General features: G+C 39.0%; 1 protein-coding gene across 5 annotated transcripts in view; it reads left to right on the forward strand.

Annotated features, from left to right (window-relative positions):
- Positions 1-17,843, forward strand: part of nvl (nuclear VCP like) — a 50,198-nt gene that overhangs the window by 4,645 nt on the left and 27,710 nt on the right. For 4 of the 5 annotated variants that reach the window (XM_031321585.2, XM_031321583.2, XM_031321584.2 and 1 more), the window contains exons 8-13: positions 1,058-1,163; positions 1,455-1,525; positions 1,645-1,779; positions 4,336-4,437; positions 5,794-5,911; positions 8,644-8,788. In XM_031321585.2, the coding sequence (XP_031177445.1) occupies positions 1,058-1,163; positions 1,455-1,525; positions 1,645-1,779; positions 4,336-4,437; positions 5,794-5,911; positions 8,644-8,788 (677 nt within the window). The remainder of the gene's footprint in view (positions 1-1,057; positions 1,164-1,454; positions 1,526-1,644; positions 1,780-4,335; positions 4,438-5,793; positions 5,912-8,643; positions 8,789-17,843) is intronic. The other variant, XM_031321582.2, reaches the window with a different exon arrangement.

A 17,843-nucleotide genomic window follows, 5' to 3' on the forward strand; every position in this document is an offset into this window, starting at 1 on the left:
TATTATATTGATTCTTTGGACAGCGATACGATATTTACTGGTATCACAAAGTCTGCCATGATACAATTTTGATTCAATTCAGAGGCCTGCGGTCGATATGAGACAATATAATATGGCCATTTAACTCAATCAGTTACATTAATATCAACTAACAAAAAAGCAACTAAAATATGGTTTGGCAATTTTATTACTGAGCTCTTCCAGAAAAGTGGGAATTTCAAAATAAAGGCGCAAAGATGACATGTGTCCAGATCAATGTATTGTTACAAGTGGTGCATAAACTGGCCTTGGGAGTAAGATTTAGTGCAGGACACATGTATCCAGTGTTGGAACTTTGATGTCCAGGTGAGCTTTTTTCTAATTAGCACTGAATCGGCAGCGATACTTTGGATGTAAAAATGTTTGGATGTTAAATTAATTTATCAATCTCCCTGCCTCAAATGTGAAACGGGTCAAATACGGAGCTTGTTATAAATGTATGTGGTTGTTGTGTTGAGTGGATTTGAAGCTCATTTCTCTGCTCAATATGGAGAGGTTAATCTGCTGCATTTGTCGTTTAGGATTGTGAAGCTCATCCGGCTCAAACATAAGCTTTATGGCAGTGAGATTCCTTTGTTATCTTCACCAATGTATGCTATGTTTCTGTGTCGACAAGGTTGCTTTACAATTTGCGATTTGTTGTTGTGTAAAATTTTGAGACCATTTATATAACTGCTATGGTGTTCCTGATTTAGTTTTGCATATATAATATAGAGAAACTCCCTCCTCCACCCTGGAGTCTGGACTCCTGTAAGTTACTTAAAATGCCTGCTTGTACAGTGCATCACATGTGGGTGTGTATATATGATTTGCCCTTGCGTGAATGGGAGGGGCTCCAGCTGTAGGGGAGGAGTTTTTTCATTGCCCACAAAAAGGTTTACCTTTTTTCTTTTTAATTTTTAAATACAGTAACAAAATATTGAGTAATGAGCACATAGAGGTTAGTGTGGCCACCTGACAGAAGGCAGCTGGCATTGCTTGACTCATGCACTTAACTGCTGTATATTTCTGTCCCCAGCAGACGGATGTGTCCATGCTGGAACCTAAGAAATCTGCCAAAAAGTCCAAAAAAAGGAGGAAGACCTCCACTGAAACTACTGAATCTCGCAGCCAGAATAAGAAAGGTACTACATTGTTCAGTTTGCCAGTCTAGCTAAAGAAGTACAGATTCTAAAACTACGGTTGAACACCACACAACAATGTCATTCATATTAAGCTTGTCAAGCATTGCCTGTAGGGCTGCAACTAATAATTATTTTGTAATTAAAGAATATATTTGTTATTTTGTTTATTGTGTAATGTTTATTTAGGTTGTTGAATTGATTGTCTATTATTTTGACAAAAATGACACATCTTTGACAAGCTACCACAGTCCACTGTGATGGCTGTGACATTCCACTACTATGATTTTTCAGTAAAGTCACCAGAGCTGCAGTATCCCACTTTGAAGTTTGAAGATGTAGGAGGTAATGAAGAGACGCTAACGGTTAGTACCTTTTAACCTTGCTGCTTTGTTTGTTGCTGTGCCATTTCTTCTTCTATTTTAAAATGAGGATGGCTGCACTCACCAAAGGTTTCACTGGCAATGATTTGACATTGTTGCAGGAGGTGTGTAAGCTGCTGATCCACATGCGTCACCCAGAGGTATACCAGCAGCTGGGAATGGTTCCTCCGAGGGGCTTCCTTCTCCACGGACCTCCTGGCTGTGGAAAGACCCTGCTGGCCCAGGCTGTGGCTGGGGTAAGTCATGCACTCTGACTTGAAGAAGTTTCAGGAGACATTGATGACTTGCAGTGACAACGTTTTTTGACTCTTGAACAAGGAGCATCAGGATTAAGCGTGATTTATGCTCCTGCGTTAAATCGACACCGTGGCTACGTACGTAGGTACGTGGAAACATGGACCCTATGCCGTAGCCTGACATGCACCTCTCGAAAAATTGAACTACATGTTGCGGGGACGCAGACCGCAGATCACAACTGTGATTGGTCAGTTTGGCCGTGGCTTGGTGGCGTTGCATTTCCCCCTACTCATTTCCTGGTTCTCCTTCTCCGTAAAAACATGAAATCAAGGAGAGGGTTAACTTTACCTGCTACAGATTTCCGACCGTGGACAGAAAGCACAGGGGAGACACTTTGCTTCTCTCACTATAGCCCTCATTTATGAAACGTGCGTATGACCTAAAACAGGTGTAGGATGGGCGTACGCCGATTCCTGCGCAAAGCAAGGCATTTATCAATTTGAACGTGAGCGTAGGCTGCGATAAAATCTCACGTCTGGTCTGAACTCGTGTACGCAAGTTTTCGAGTCAGTGTGGACTTGCGGTGCAGCATATAATCAATTTAACAGGAGAATGAGAAGTCATCAGTTGATCACTTATCAGCATTGGCAGATCTGGCTGTTTTAGAGGACCTCTATTCGCCGGTACAACAGTGCACACGTACGCGCACTGGCCACGGTGGAGCGCTCCATCGGATTGATTGGGCAGATGGCTCTGTCTTGCATCAGTGGGGGGGACCCTACTATACACGGCAGAAAATGTCTGCAATATTGTTTTAGCCTGTGGGCTTCTGCACAACATCGCGCAGGAAAACAGGGTGCCGTAAATGTAGTGATGGAGCCAGATGATCCGATGCCCAGAGAGCAGTGTCAAGCACAGCCCCAACTGGGGGCTATACGAATGAGACAGGATATTATTCCTCGCTTTTAAAAGGTGTGATGTCACGAGAGGCTGTGTCCTGGAGGGACGTTACATTCCTCTGAGATGGCTGCAATCACAAACAGCTGTGGCTCCATCTGCTGGTGTAGTCGGGAACTCCACCCCTCAAGACACTACATTCCCACACAGCTGAGACTGATCAGATCCTGATGAGCTGAAGAGCTTTTTAAGACCTAGAGACACACTCGTGTGTGTGTGTGTGTGTGTGTGTGTGTGTGTGGGTGTGTGGGGCTTTGGAGAGACAAACTCCAAGCTGTGCTCTCTGCAGAGGACCAGACCGCTCCAGTATTGTTTCCAAGAGGAATACGAAAGGTGGGGAATACTTACCAGACGTTGGAAGGACTTACAGGCTGGATTGGCCACGGGCTGCAACTTGGATTGAAGTAAGGCTGAAAGGATTGTTTTTACCTGAGGGAATCAAGATTATGATTTAATAACCAGAAGAGACATTATTTGAAGTTTTGACCCTTGAAGATCAACCGGATCCTACTTGTGAAGTTGGAATGCTGTGTTTTTGTTAATTCCCAAGAACTATAATAAAATCCTTGTTTTGTTTGAACTTTGTGTCCTCGCACTACTTGAGCTGTCCCCCTGAGAGCGGTGTAGCCTCTCATGACGTCACAAAGGTATAGTGTTATGTTTGGCAATGATACTCAATACAGGAAACATGACGATGCACAACATTTTTATTTATTCTACAGGTTTTCGTTTCTCTTTTAAAGTGTTAATGATCACAAGTGAACGATGAAAAAACAAGAGTAAAATAAAAGACACTGCATAAACTCTGCTACTGTGTGTTTATTTAAATATAGGTACACCTAAGAGATTGCAATATAAGCCTGTATATTACTATTAAGACTATAGCATACGTCAAGGATGTATAAATTAAATAAGCTTCAGCTGGAGTCCGATTTACCACGGCAACACTGTTGACTGCATCAGTGATCTCTTTCCATTCCCCATTCTTTCTACAGCCTTTAATAATAGTTTTCAGGCTGCCAAATAGTACATACGTTAGTGCAAATGAACCTGAGACATCAGGGTTTCAATCTCCACCTCCTGAAAAGTGCCACTTCTTAGCCGGATTACATCTTGCCATGTCGTAAATTGTAGGGGCGAGGCCTCAAAACCGAGAATATATTGGGGCGTGAAATTTAAATTAGGATTGTTTCCAGCAGCTTCATTTATCAATGTACGACCATTCTTACGCTCTGATTGGTGTGATACGAACGTTTCATGAATCACACGTGAAGACTATCATAAGATTTCTGCGCTCATATCTGCGCTGGTTTCTACGTTAAGTTGATAAATGAGGGCCTATGACTCTAGAGTCGTCACTCTCTCACTCGCTCTAGCACACACTCCCCACACACACACACATGCCGGCCCTGCTATTCTCTTAAAGAGATCGACACACACACCAACACACAAGTATAAACTTCAGGCCACTATTGTAGGCTACGGCGAAAGCTCTGCGTGGAGCCTCAGCAGAGGCATAAATCCAGCTAAAAACTAACTTTTTGGGCTAGGTCTGTGTAAGTGGGACATCAATAAAGTGATGTGATTCTGTGTTTCAGGAGATGCAGCTGCCCATGTTGAAGGTGTCTGCTCCGGAGCTGGTGTCTGGAGTGTCCGGGGAGTCTGAACAGAAGCTCAGAGAGCTGTTTGACCTGGCTGTGGTTAGTACTGGTTTTCTTCCTTTTATGTTTTAATCTAGAGGTCTCAACAAAAGACTATAGACTGGAGGAGGCAGGGCTTAGTTTGTGCCGTATCCTGTCAGAACATGATCCTGGATCTCCCAAATTGGGACCAGTACCTTTTTGATTGGATCCAGTGCCTCCTTTGTCACTATTAAAATCTATAAATAGATTTTCTGTAATATTTAACGTTATCTGTTCTGTCATTCTTTTTTTCCATTGAAGTTTCACGTAGCTTGTTTGCCTATTTTGGATGCATTGTAAATGACGCCAGGCGGTCCGGCAAAAAACGCAGGTCTTTCCATTGATTTTGAACGTGGGTAGTGTATTTAGGCTGCGGCGAGGGGCACAAGGGAGCCAAAAAAAAACGTTGAGGCAGAATTAACTTTCTAAGAAACGCAACCCGACGTCACGCTGCGGTTGGCAATCATGTAACTGTCAGTTTTAAGGGGGTGTGGCAGTCCCGTACAGGAAACATGTAACCTCACTTCCTCATCGGCAATTGCACTCAATATCAAATCAACAGAGTACAAATGCAAAAAAGTAAAATAATATTAGGAATTACATGGGTTGTTTACAAAGACATTCAAATGGGATAACATTGCACAGACGAAAACAAACCTTTAATAGCTTTCTAAAAATTGCACAGGTGTTAGCTTTAAAAAAAATCTGATTGCAAAGCATTCCATATCACTGAACCTCGCTAATTTAAACCAAACTGAAGTTGAGTTGTCCGACAGATAGGCCTGAGTTTTTATTTATTTCAAGTGGCATGATTATGAAGTTGGTAACAGTAAAAATAGAGGTCATTATAGAATGAAGGAAATATCTTGTTTAGATTGTGTTTATTATTTCATGGTTTCAGTAGAGCAGCGCCTGTTGTCTGTGCACCAGGCACTATGGTTTTGATGCGTTCCACATGTGTTGGCAGTACTGTATCAATCTTTTATTTATAATATAAATTGCACATGAGAATTTAATGTTTTGTTACTAGGATAATACAATCAATTGTTTTTCAGTCCACTAGATGCTGCAGTTGAGTTTTTTGGCAAACTGTGAAATTTATATTTTTAGATAAAACAAATGTTGACAAAGATTTATTTTGGGGACATAATTTGAAGTTGGAAAATACAAAAAAATTGCAATACAGTATATCGCAGAATATATATATATATTATAAAATAGCAATAATATTGTATCGTGAAATAAGTATTGATTGACGTATTGATTCTCACCACTACAAGATACCCAAGTGATGTTACCCTGGTACTGCTACAGTACAACTGGTATTTTGGTTATATGATAAAAGATGTTGTCATTGGCTCTTTCCCCTTGCAGAGCTCCTCCCCATGTATCCTGTTCATAGATGAGATAGACGCCATCACACCGAAGAGAGAAGTGGCTTCTAAAGACATGGAGAGGAGGATTGTAGCCCAGCTGCTAACTTGCATGGACGGTAGGATACACTGCCTTCAGAGTGACATGTCATTTCCCTGAAGAAACAATGTCATGCTGACAGGAACAAGCAGACTCGCACTAAAGTCTAGGTGATATTTCAACTTTTGCTGTCACCTAACGTTGATTAATCAGCAGAGGTCATATTCATGGACCAAATGGAGTACCACTTACTGTTGAGTCACTGCAGTACAGTTCTATGGATGTGAACTTAACATGGATGAAAAATTGATTGTCAGTGCCTGACTTCCCTGAAGTGTAACATGACATACATTTCTTCACAGGAACCGTTCCCTGTCATTCTTCCACTAACGTCTGAACCTTTTTATAGACAAATGAAAATAAAAACATATGTTTTTTTTTTTTATTTATATGAAAAAAAAAATCTATATTATAGATTGGAATAAGTGTAACATATTAAACTTGTCTGGTAAAGAGCTGAACGTGCAAATTGCAGCAGATGCAAACAGAATACTATGAAATCTGCACCGTGAGTTTATGTCATGCCAGTGTTGCATCCTGCAAACACCTAGAGGCGACGGGTCACTTAGGGTAGGCAAAGCCCCACATACTGGCAGCAGAAAAGAAAAAAACTGGTTTAAGTGGTACTGAGTAATTTATAAATTATTGGAATTCTGGATAAATGCAAGATAAACATAAGGAATCCTTGGTTGCTGCTTCTATTTGTCATTATTTTACAATTGAACGGTCAGTGTATGGCTAGAATTGTTTTTAAAATAGTGTTTTTAAATTCGCTTGGCTCTGGAGGCCGCTATGTGGCCTCACGCTTGCAATGTCAGGTGCCCCGAAGTAAGGGAAAACAACAATACGCATGCCCAAACCATAGCCTTCGGAAATGAAAGCAGCTTGCACAAATTTGATGCCAGCCAGATGGGGATGATTGCCCGTTGCCCCACTGTGATTTGATTGGCTATTTGCGAAGTACGGTTGTTTGCTTGTAGTTATCAGGAGTTAGTATTTCTTTTAATGGAGATAGTACAGTCCCTCCAGGATTTCGCGATGTCGCGATCGCGCCAATTCACGCAAATTCAACCAATCACCGCGACTTTGGTGCAACTGGCAATTTTGACCAATCACCGCAACTTTTCCGCAAATTTGACCAATAACTGGAGTTTCCGCGACTTCAACCAATCCCAGCAGTCCCACGTGCCAGACTTTGCATCAGTATGTGACTCTGAGAGCCAGTGACCAAGCAGGAGTGAGAACGGGTTGACGTCACACGTACGTTGCCAAATTCATTTCCTTGTAAGACAAGATGTGTGTGACTCGAACATCTCACATTTACCAACAAAACGTACAGCGAAAGACCGTGCAAAACATTTGAGACCGTCCTGCCAACTTGTATACATTTTAACATCAACTACGCTGTAACGTTTTTTCACTCTAAAGTCGCTGAAAGCGGCTGCTGTTTCCCCCCGCGACTGACACACACACGCACACACACACAATCACACGGTGGAGGCAGGAAAAAACGGAGATGAGACGTACAGGATGACCTAAATTGAGGACAACTACGCTCGTTATTGTAAGTGCAATGATAAGTTAAAGTCCAATAAGTACTTTATCAAACCGTGTGAATGTGTCCCAGCCCAGGATAGGAAATTAACTAACAATGTAATGGTCAACAAGCCACTGACCAATATGTTCAAATTTGATTCATTCAATACATTATTTTTTGTCTTAAATCCACCAGCCATTTTCATATTATACCAATATTTGCAGCATCCTGAGCCTTTTTGGTAAGGTTACTAGGAAAACTCAGCCCAGAGTAGTTTTATTCTCCCCGAAACAAGTTTCCTTTTTATTTTTAAAGAACTATACAAAAAAGAAATCGCAACTTTTTTTACAACTTTCTCCGTCTGGCACGCAACTTAATTGCAACAAACATACAAAAGACATCACAACTTTTATCGCAATTTTTTACAAAAGCTCCTGCAAAATCAGGCATTTTGGGCCACAACAATCTCAAAGAAAGGCTGCGAAATCCTGGAGGGACTGATAGTAACTGTGCTCACCATAGCAATGTGGATTATCTTCCACAGCACAAATGTGAAAGATTAATACAGGTGCCCACCAGTATATTGTTGTAAACCAAACCGCTGGCAAGAATAATCCGATTTAATGAGGGGTGGTTGTCCAGAAAAAAATGACCAACCGCTAGCTTGTCAGAGAAGACACTTTTTTGCGTGTGTGTTATTCATAGGGAATGGTACCTGGTCAAGAACAGGCTTTCATGACCTCAAGCCTCGTTCTGAGAGGATTACCACACAGCCAAACTGACAGCGCATACAAACGAGGAATTGAGCAGTATAACAAGAAATTGAAGAGAATGGATATATACCCAGTCAAAAAAAATTGGTGGGGAAATGTGAAATAGTGCATTATATCAAATTGTGTAATTTTCTGGTTTTGCATCTGTACAAAGTAGTTGTTACATCACTATTTTTTCCACCTAAATAAGCCACTGCACAGACAAACGTGCTGCAGATACTGCCCTCGTGCAGACTTAAATTCACAGAATCAGGTGTAGGTAGCATCACTGTCACTCATCCCCAATCTGATACCACTAAATTAGGCTGGTTGAGGAGCTGGTGGATATGTCATATTAAGCAAAAGGTAACGTGACTGTCAATACTTGGAAAATAGAAGAAAAATGCCTAATATGACTTCCACAGGTGAAATGACATTTTCCTGGTGCTTGCCTCCTGACAGACTTGAACAGTCTGACAGAGACGGCTCAGGTCCTGGTCATCGGCGCCACCAACAGGCCAGACTCCCTGGACCCGGCCCTCCGCCGAGCCGGGCGCTTCGACAGAGAGATCTGCCTGGGTATCCCTGATGAAGCAGCTCGTCTCAGGTCAGCCTTTCATGATTATAGAGAAATGAGGATATTGTGCTAATTATGGTAGCTGTGATAATGTAGATTATGAATCTAAAAAGATCACTCCTAGTTGCACTTTCTAGTCCTCTACTTCAGAGGTTTTTAATGTTTTTTAAAGGAACACGCCGACTTATTGGAACTTTAGCTTATTCACCGTATCCCCCAGAGTTAGATAAGTCCATACATACCCTTCTCATCTCTGTGCGTGTCGTAACTCAGTGTCGTAAGCCCAGATCCTGGAGGTAACCGGCTCCATCTAGCCTACTGCTCCCAATAATAACGCCAACTTTTCCTATTTACATGTTTGATTTGTATAGTCACAGCGTGTACAAATAACAAGGTCACATGAGATAAGATAGACTTTATTAATCCCACACTGGGGAAATTCCTGTGCTACAGCAGCTCAAAAGAAAAATGTACACATCAGAATAGCACAAATACACATTAATTAGACATAGGAGAAAAAATATACATAAACTATAGGAAATGGAAAAATAGAATAGAATTTGTTATAATGGTAATAAAACAACCGTATTTACACAATAAATAACCTTATATAAACAGACAGTATATAAACACAGATATACAGATGAGTAAGGTGCGAATGAATAGAGATGACATATTGCACAGTTGGAGGTGACACAGAGTAATAAATAGATAAATGTGCATAGTCCAGAGTATTGTCCAGTGATGGCTCATATTGCAGAAACAGCTAGCAGTGCTACATTATGTTGTTGTTACATCCATGCCCTGTATCCATACATCCATGCCCTGTACCAGGGTTAGCTTCTGTGTTGTCCCAGAAATTATTGCGATAAACGATAATATTGTTGCTGAGAGATCGTTTTCATCTAATATAATGATAATGGCATAATAATGCAGGTACACCTTTTCAATCTTTTATTTCTAAAGAATATTTAACACTGGAATTGGAAGACATTGTAAATATCCACAATAAATGAACAAAACAACCAAAAACAATAAATAAAATGGACTCTCAGTCTCTGTTAACAAAAAATGTACTTGAATAAAAACCAAACACAACCAAAAACAATAAATAAAATGGACTCTCATTCTCTTAACAAAAAATGCACTGGAATAAAAACCAAACACAATCAAAACATTAACGTTACCTGAAAACTGCATGTAGTTTCTTTTTAGCATCTCACATCACACTTTCAGTCACTATGACCACTACTATGGTCAGAAAAATTGTGCCAAAATGTGAACCATAACGTCGCTGTTGTGGTGTCTTAAATAGTAATGCTGTGATGCTGTATGAAGAGGAATCCGCCGACACTGTTCTTGATTATAAAAAGGTTTATTACAAGCAAAGATTCAGCATCAATTTTACAAACTCCTGCAGAGAGCTTGGAGAACGACCAACCCAAATTCTTCCAAAAAGTCGTTCTCTCTTTTCTTTGTGTGAACAACGTATATATCCTATGCATTGTATCAACATAGGACGTAATTTTGTAAGTATATCATTGGATCAGGTAACTAGCCAATCAATGCCTGTTATCTGGCACAACTCCAAAAAAGGTCTCTTCTGTCTTGGGGAGACCTCTACTCATGTTAACAATTTCCAGATGTTCTCAGTAAATGTAGAGTAAAGTTCATGCATCCTCCTTATACCAACTCTTAAGTCAAAGTGTATAGAATGTTATAGAATGTCAATATACCACATTTCCCCCCTTCGAGACTTAATAAAGTCTCGAAAAACAAGAAGAGTAGGAATAACATTTCTCATTATAACATGTTCCTTATAATATAACTTTTGGAGTGTAAACAAATTTATAGAGTGTAACAAAATTTAATTTATGGAGTGCGAGAGCGAAAAACCCATCTGGCAGCTGTCTTTTCAAGTAACCATCAATCAATCAAGATAGGAAAACTCTCTCACGGTCCCTCTGCCCTAGGCGACCACCTTAGTACTCCAGATCAATTAGAAAATAAATCTTTATCAATTTATGTAGAATTATGGTTTAAGCAAATAAATGTGAAAACCTCAGAAAATGAAATAAAATCAAAACAATGTCCAAATTCAGGCAGGTCGACCCTTCGGATCTGAAAAAAGGACTTCTATTTCCTGCCTAGACCCCATTTCCCTAAGCGTCGAGAAAAAAGAAAAACATCTGAGGTCTCCATATATTCACTTCATGATAGAAAACATCATTCTTCAAACAATCAATGCAAGAATATTATACAAAGTATGTATTACTCTGCAAACGTGTATATATATCAGACAACCACAGGAATGTAGTCCACTACATTGCAGCTTCTCAGCAATGTTGATGTGGTGAAATCTGAACAGATCCACACCATCCTGGTTCAGAAGTCTCCTAGTTCCTTCATATTGTCCATATTTGTATCTGAATCTCCCTCTGCACATTACCCCATATGCTCTGGAAGAAAAGAAAACACTGACCAGTATCGTTTGCAAAACAACACATGAAAATTAAAAACATCAAATAAGAATAAAAAATAACAATATCAAAAATAATATATGATAATATGAATCACATTCCATTTCCCCCCTTCGACTAATAAGAAGACACTAAATACCCCTACAAAATCCAAAGAAATGTGAAAAAAGCATACAGTAAACCAAACCCTTATTTATAAACAAAATTTCTAATTCCCTCTTTGCCGACCATTGATAGTCAGCAACAAAAGTTATCATTTCTGAAAAAATAAATAACTCTTATCCTGATGCATCAATCACACCTTCAACAAATTAAATCAAACAAATCATAAACACCCCTTTTTAACACGTCTTGGTGTAGTCAAGTGGGGATTAGAGAAGACCAAATTTATTTTAAGATCCAATCATTTTGTTGCATGCAATTACTCGCTTTTTACAAATTACCACACAAAGTCTCTCTTCGCTGTTTGGTTACCAGATAGTGGGTGTAATAAATCTCCTTATGTTCAACTCTGTCAACCTCATCTATGTGACATTCCTGTTTAAATTAGACACAAGAAAAACCAAGTCTGCTTGCTAATGTAATATGCAGAACAATCGTTCTCTCCATTAAATTGTTTCAGTAATTAATAAGCCAAAATTGTAATCAATATCAAAATTCAATGAATTGCACAGCTTCACTCTGGAGTTTTTGTAAGTTATTTTACCTTTTAACTCTACAGACTTCATTAACACCACTGCAACTTATGCAGACTAGTGAAATTCAAATCAGATTTCTAAACCGCTATATAAATGACAAAAGATGCTGGTCCATCATTGGGCTATAATAACTGATTTCCGTTCGCGAATCTATACTTAGAGAGAAATCATGAACACATGACTGGTACACTATAAACAACAAATTAACCAATGCAAACAACTTTTCATTTAACTAAAATATATCTGTGATTGGGAGTTAATGTCAGGCTATTTAGCTTATAATCACACAATTGTTCTAAGCTTATTTTTAACCAAATTCTAAGAACAGCACTCTCAATCTGCTGTTTGTAACAACTTTACATCAATCCAATTCAAATTCATACATGAGATCACTTCCCAATAAATTATCTGGGCAACACTCAAATAATAGAAACATCTTCAAAAGTTGCCTATGTCATTAGAGCACAAAAATAAAACAGTGAAATGTTCTTTTAACATTTCCTGACACAGCAACCAAAGTACCATATTTGTCACTAGTCTTGTTAGAAGCTGTCACAGGAAAGTCATTACAAATTTAACAGAATAGATTTCATCAGATACTGACAAAATGTAAGGTTTTCATACCAAGTTGCTTAATTTAGATGTCTGTCTCAACCCTTCACATAGGTGTATTCACATAGGAGTAACTCTATTTTAAAAGCAAAAATAATTACTTCTTTAGAGTAATTGTATTTTCAAATTGTGTGTTTGTTGGTGCATTACCTCCTTTTTATGTGTTGATGCATCAATGCGTCGATGCGTCAGAGCAAATCCGATCTCTCTCACTCCTCCCTCCTTCTACGGTCAGTCTGCTGATGTCAACGCTCATCTGTGCAGATCTGTACCAACTTGTGACTGTCCTGATCCTCAATTGTTGGATCTCTTTCTGGTCCTGATGACACCAGCTGACACCCCCCTTTCAGATCTTCTGGGCATCTCTAGAATCCTGGTTCCAGACTCCTATAAGGGTTCACCGGTCCTCCTCTGTAATTTCCTCTGGAGTTTCTTCCTGGTCTATTACACTCACGGGCAAAGTGTCCATCCTGTCCACAATTAAAACACACTTGTGGTGGTTGCATAGAGTATGAATCAAATCTTCTTCCTCTTCCTCTTCCTCTGCCTAAGCTTCCTCTTCCTCTTCCTCTCCAGTTCTGTATCTGTCCACAAACTGGCTGTGGATATAAAACAACTGGAACCACGAATGGTGGTTGGGGCAACTGGCTTGACTGGAATTGTGGCGGTGATTGTTGATTTGGTGGGCATTGATTCTGCACAACCAAAACCTGCTTCTTGTCCTTCTTATTCTCCACCAGCTGCATTTGATTGAGTTTTCTAAGAGTTTCTCGGTCCTGTTCTTTCACTTTTTGGGACCCTTTTTTCAGCAATTTGTCCCTCTGTATCTTCAGCTTCTCCAAGTATGACACACATCGCTCCATGTCTCTTTCAATCTCTTCTATGCTAGACGCTGCAGGATGAAATCCTGTAGCTCCTCTGCTCTCTAAATCTTCATCGCTGTCTCCATCTTCACTTTCATAACACTCTTCTGAATCACTCTGATCATCATCATCATCCTTTGTCTTGCTAAACCTCAGTCTGCCCTTAGTTTCCAGATGTTTCATTTTCTTCTTACTTTTGGAGCTTGGATTCATCTTTATGGTTGTTTCAGCTTGTCCTCTCTCAATTATTGTTCATCTGTGAATGTTTCACCAAAGTACTTTGTAGGCATGTGTAACGTTACTTCTTTAATGTCAGTCTCTGGTAATGCCCTGAGAGCCATCTGGGTGTCCAATTCAGTCACTTAATCATGGACAGTTGCTAATCTGTTGCCCCTCCTTCTCTGCTGCTCCAGCTCCAGATGCAGTTTCTGGTGCAAGTGGGTGGGGGATGGGGCCAAAGTTGACTACCAAATCAGCTTGTAGAGGAGTAAGACAGGTCTGCTCTGACATCCATCGAGGCACACTGAATAAACACAAAACACAACACCGACGAGAAGCATTACTTGTACTTTTAATCATACTCATTTTAGTTTTCTTGCTTATAACCTATGACATCATTGATTCAAAATGTTGCTACAAAAATATTACCTAAGTAAGAAAAGTATCATAAAATATGTACTTAAAGTATCAAAAGTAACAACACAGAAAATACTCAATAGTATAATAGTAGATCAATAGTCCTGTCAACTAACTAAGTATTTAAACAGCTAATCATTTCAACTGGACTTATAGACCTATATATTTGTTGAACAGTCTAACAACAATAAAACATCATATTTTATAAACATATGTTTGTTCTACACAAATCCTAATTCATTTTTTATGATATGTCAGATTACAATAATATCCAAATATCAAAAATCTTGAATTACCACTAGTCATTCCTGAAAATTACATAATTTCTCTTTTTCCCTAAGTTTTGTGCTTGTGGTATAGCAGTTTTTACTATTCTCATCTAAACATTTACCCTCCTGTAGATTATAACCCCAATGCTACAGTTGTCTCTGTAACAACGATATTAGTATGAACTCCAGTATCCTAATTCAAAAGTACATTTATCTCTTTCTCTGTCTTTCTGTCACTTTCACAATACTCTCTTTCTGTCTTTAACCACCTTAGTACCTTATTGTACCCTTAACTTTCCCTTAAAGTCATGCCTTTTTTTCCCTTGTCCCATAAAACTTTCTTTTCCCTTTCTACAGCATACACTTAACATCTTCTCTCAGCTTTCCTGACCATCTTTTGTAACAATAGTTACCCATTATTAACTCAGTCTGTTGTTTTCATTAGGATTGAATTGACTCGCTGTTTCTTCACAGGAATCAGATTCATTAATTCTGTTTTCCACCTTCACAAATGTCACTAATTTCCTTGGTGCAATGACATAACCACATGTGACAGTGGGGAACTTTAGCAAAATCAAAAACCTTATAGTATTATCAAATTTTGAATTGTTTTATTCAAAGTAAAATCATTTTAGATGCCTCGCCACTCAAAACAAGTGGTCCAACATTTTAAAATGGCAGAGGTGACAATCCTGAAGCCCATCAATCAGTCCTCTCATCTCTTACTTTCAATAGAGGTATAGAGGCTGGAATTTTCTTAATCCAGGGTGATCAATCACTGATTTGAGTTCCAGCAAATCACCTATGCCAGCTATTAATCTCTCTTTTTCCTTTTTCTTTCAGGCCTGAGCCTTATTTATCCTACTTTTGTCCTCAAATCTTTCTCCCAATTTTTCTTTTCATGCTTCAGAAGCAAGCATAGTTAAGGCTTCCTAATTAGAAGGACATTTTAAATTCTTATGCCATTTCTCTAGGTGTTTTATGACATTAAATGATGATATCCATCAACATAACTCTCATTTATAAATTGAATGGATCTTAATCGCATAGTTTCATAGTCAAGCAACAGCCACTTTAATGTTTTACTGGGCTGCACTCAACCCCCCTTCTCCTTTAGCCGCTCCGTCTCTGCCCTTTAGTGCAGGTAAGGAGTGGCCTAAACTTTCTGTGAAAACTTGAATTCCTAGCATTCTTGGGCATGCGCAGATCAGTCAGCAGTGTGATTTCACAGTGAGAGGAACTCCAGAGCACCTAGGCTCACACTCAACCAAGAAGAATAACTAAAGAATCACTCAGCTTACTTCAACATAGAATTTCTTAATCTTACTAGTTTCAAAGCGGCAGATAATGCAAATAGCAATATGCTATCACAAAGCAGTTTAAACGATCTCAAAAAAATCAGAGAGGACTTAATGATTCTTACAAATTCTCTCAACAGACAGACCTATTGTCTCTCCATTTTTCCCTTCAACAGACCACATTTATAAAACAACAGTGACACGAGACAAAATGAACAAACCAACACAAAACATAAAACACAAATACTAATTTGAAGCTTCTTAATTTTACTATAGTCTAGTCTATTTTCACATCCTCCAAAAGGGGACTCATAAGTTTTTATGTTTTTGAAAACGTTCTCCTTTGAAGAAGACTCATAAGATTATTAAACAAAAGTCCTCCCAAAGAAGGCTCATACATTTTAACACTTTAGAAAACGTTCTCTTCAAAAAGAGACTCATATTTTTAGCCATAATGAACAGAATATCTTTCCTTACAGATAACTAAGACTCCTGTTCTCAACCAAAACATATATATATATATATATATATATATATATATATATATATATATATATATATATATATATATATATATCTAATATAGGATCATAAATCACGTATGTAGGCCTACAGCCTTTTCACACACAGCAGAAACACCACTGCTCATACACACACCGCTGTTCACACACACTCTCTCTCATACACACAAAAGTCGACATAATTCATGCATGTAATTCCTAAAAAGAGCCTGCTTTCCACCGTATTGTTCTTTTCTTTTTTCTTTTTTTCTTGTTTCTTTTTCCTTATTATTTTGCTACCTAAATAAGCTATAGAATTCCAATGGGATGTCTGCCTCGGACACTATTCGTCAACAATGTATCGATTTGGCACACATTCCATAGCCTACTTCAGTTCCTTGAACTGGCTTCAACTTTTATCTAGTAAAAGAACTTCAACTTTTCTCTAGTAAAAGTTCAAGACTACGGCCCATCCTAAGATCGCCTTTTTTCAAAGGGCTTTTTATCAGATTAACGGTGTTATCCTTTATTCTTTGTTTCTGTTATTTTCTCTTTATTCTTCCTGTTATTTTCTGTATTCCTTTTATTTTCTCTTATTTCCTTTTATCTTCTCCTTATTTCCAATTTCCCTGGCCAGGGTTATCAACTGTTTCTTTAATCCAATTTGCCTATTCCTTAAAGCCTTTTCACATTGTCTATGTGAATATTCCTTAATCCCTTACTTTTTTCTTTTTCTCTATTTCTTCACTTAAATTTCCTTTTCCTCTGTTTCTCTAACTTTTGTTTTCCTCTTATCTCTCATATGTTAACTCACACTTCCCCCTGTCTGCGTTGATTTTAACGCAAATAAATTTAGGACGAACCTCCCCCTCACACAGCAAACTACACAAAACACACACAGGTTCGACACGGTGCAATCCCTCAACGCACACACAGAGCCACACACGAACTGACCAGCGCCCAAATTGTGAGAAAGCTCACCTCATAGTCGACCAATGAAGCGGGAGTCAGTCCCTGGGTGCCCATGATGGAAATTATCGGCTGGAAAAATTATCGAGCTCATTTTTATCATGCGATTAATTGATTTATTGACTATCGCGACAGGCCTAACTGGGAACTATATTCTCAGCAGGCGCACTGCAACTTCTGCTACTTGGGCAGAGTGATATGCTCCAGCACCTGAGAAGCCCCGTGGTGACGCAGAGTAACAACGGTGCTTTTCAGGTGTTGCGCTAATCACTCCGCCCAAGTAGCAGTGCTTCGCCTTCTGAGAATATAGTTCCCAGAAATCTTCGATTAATCGTCCAGCCCTAAGTTAGCCTATCATCAGTGGGGATTTATATTTGCTAATAGTATGTTGGATTCATGTTAAGACTTTTTAATTTTTGAAAAAACTGTAAAAAAAAATTAACAATTATTTGGAGGCCCGCCTGCATTGACTTTTGAGGACCCCCTAGGGCGGTCCGGGACCCCTTGTTGAAGATCTCTGCTCTACTTGCTAGATTTGTCATAACTAAATCTCCAGATTTCCTCTAACATCGACATCAACAGTGAGCTGGGAGAAAAGATGTTACTAAGCTTGTTTGTTATGCTGCCTGCTTTTCGATTTAACTTCAATTTCAATCACAGTGCTGCAAATCATCTGATAGCGTACATACTTCATTTATTCAACATCATATATTGTATACTTGTACGTCTTTGATATTCAGTATCTATTCATGTCAACAAA

This window comes from Sander lucioperca, chromosome 15 (genome assembly GCF_008315115.2).
Source record: "Sander lucioperca isolate FBNREF2018 chromosome 15, SLUC_FBN_1.2, whole genome shotgun sequence".
NCBI lineage: Eukaryota > Metazoa > Chordata > Actinopteri > Perciformes > Percidae > Sander > Sander lucioperca.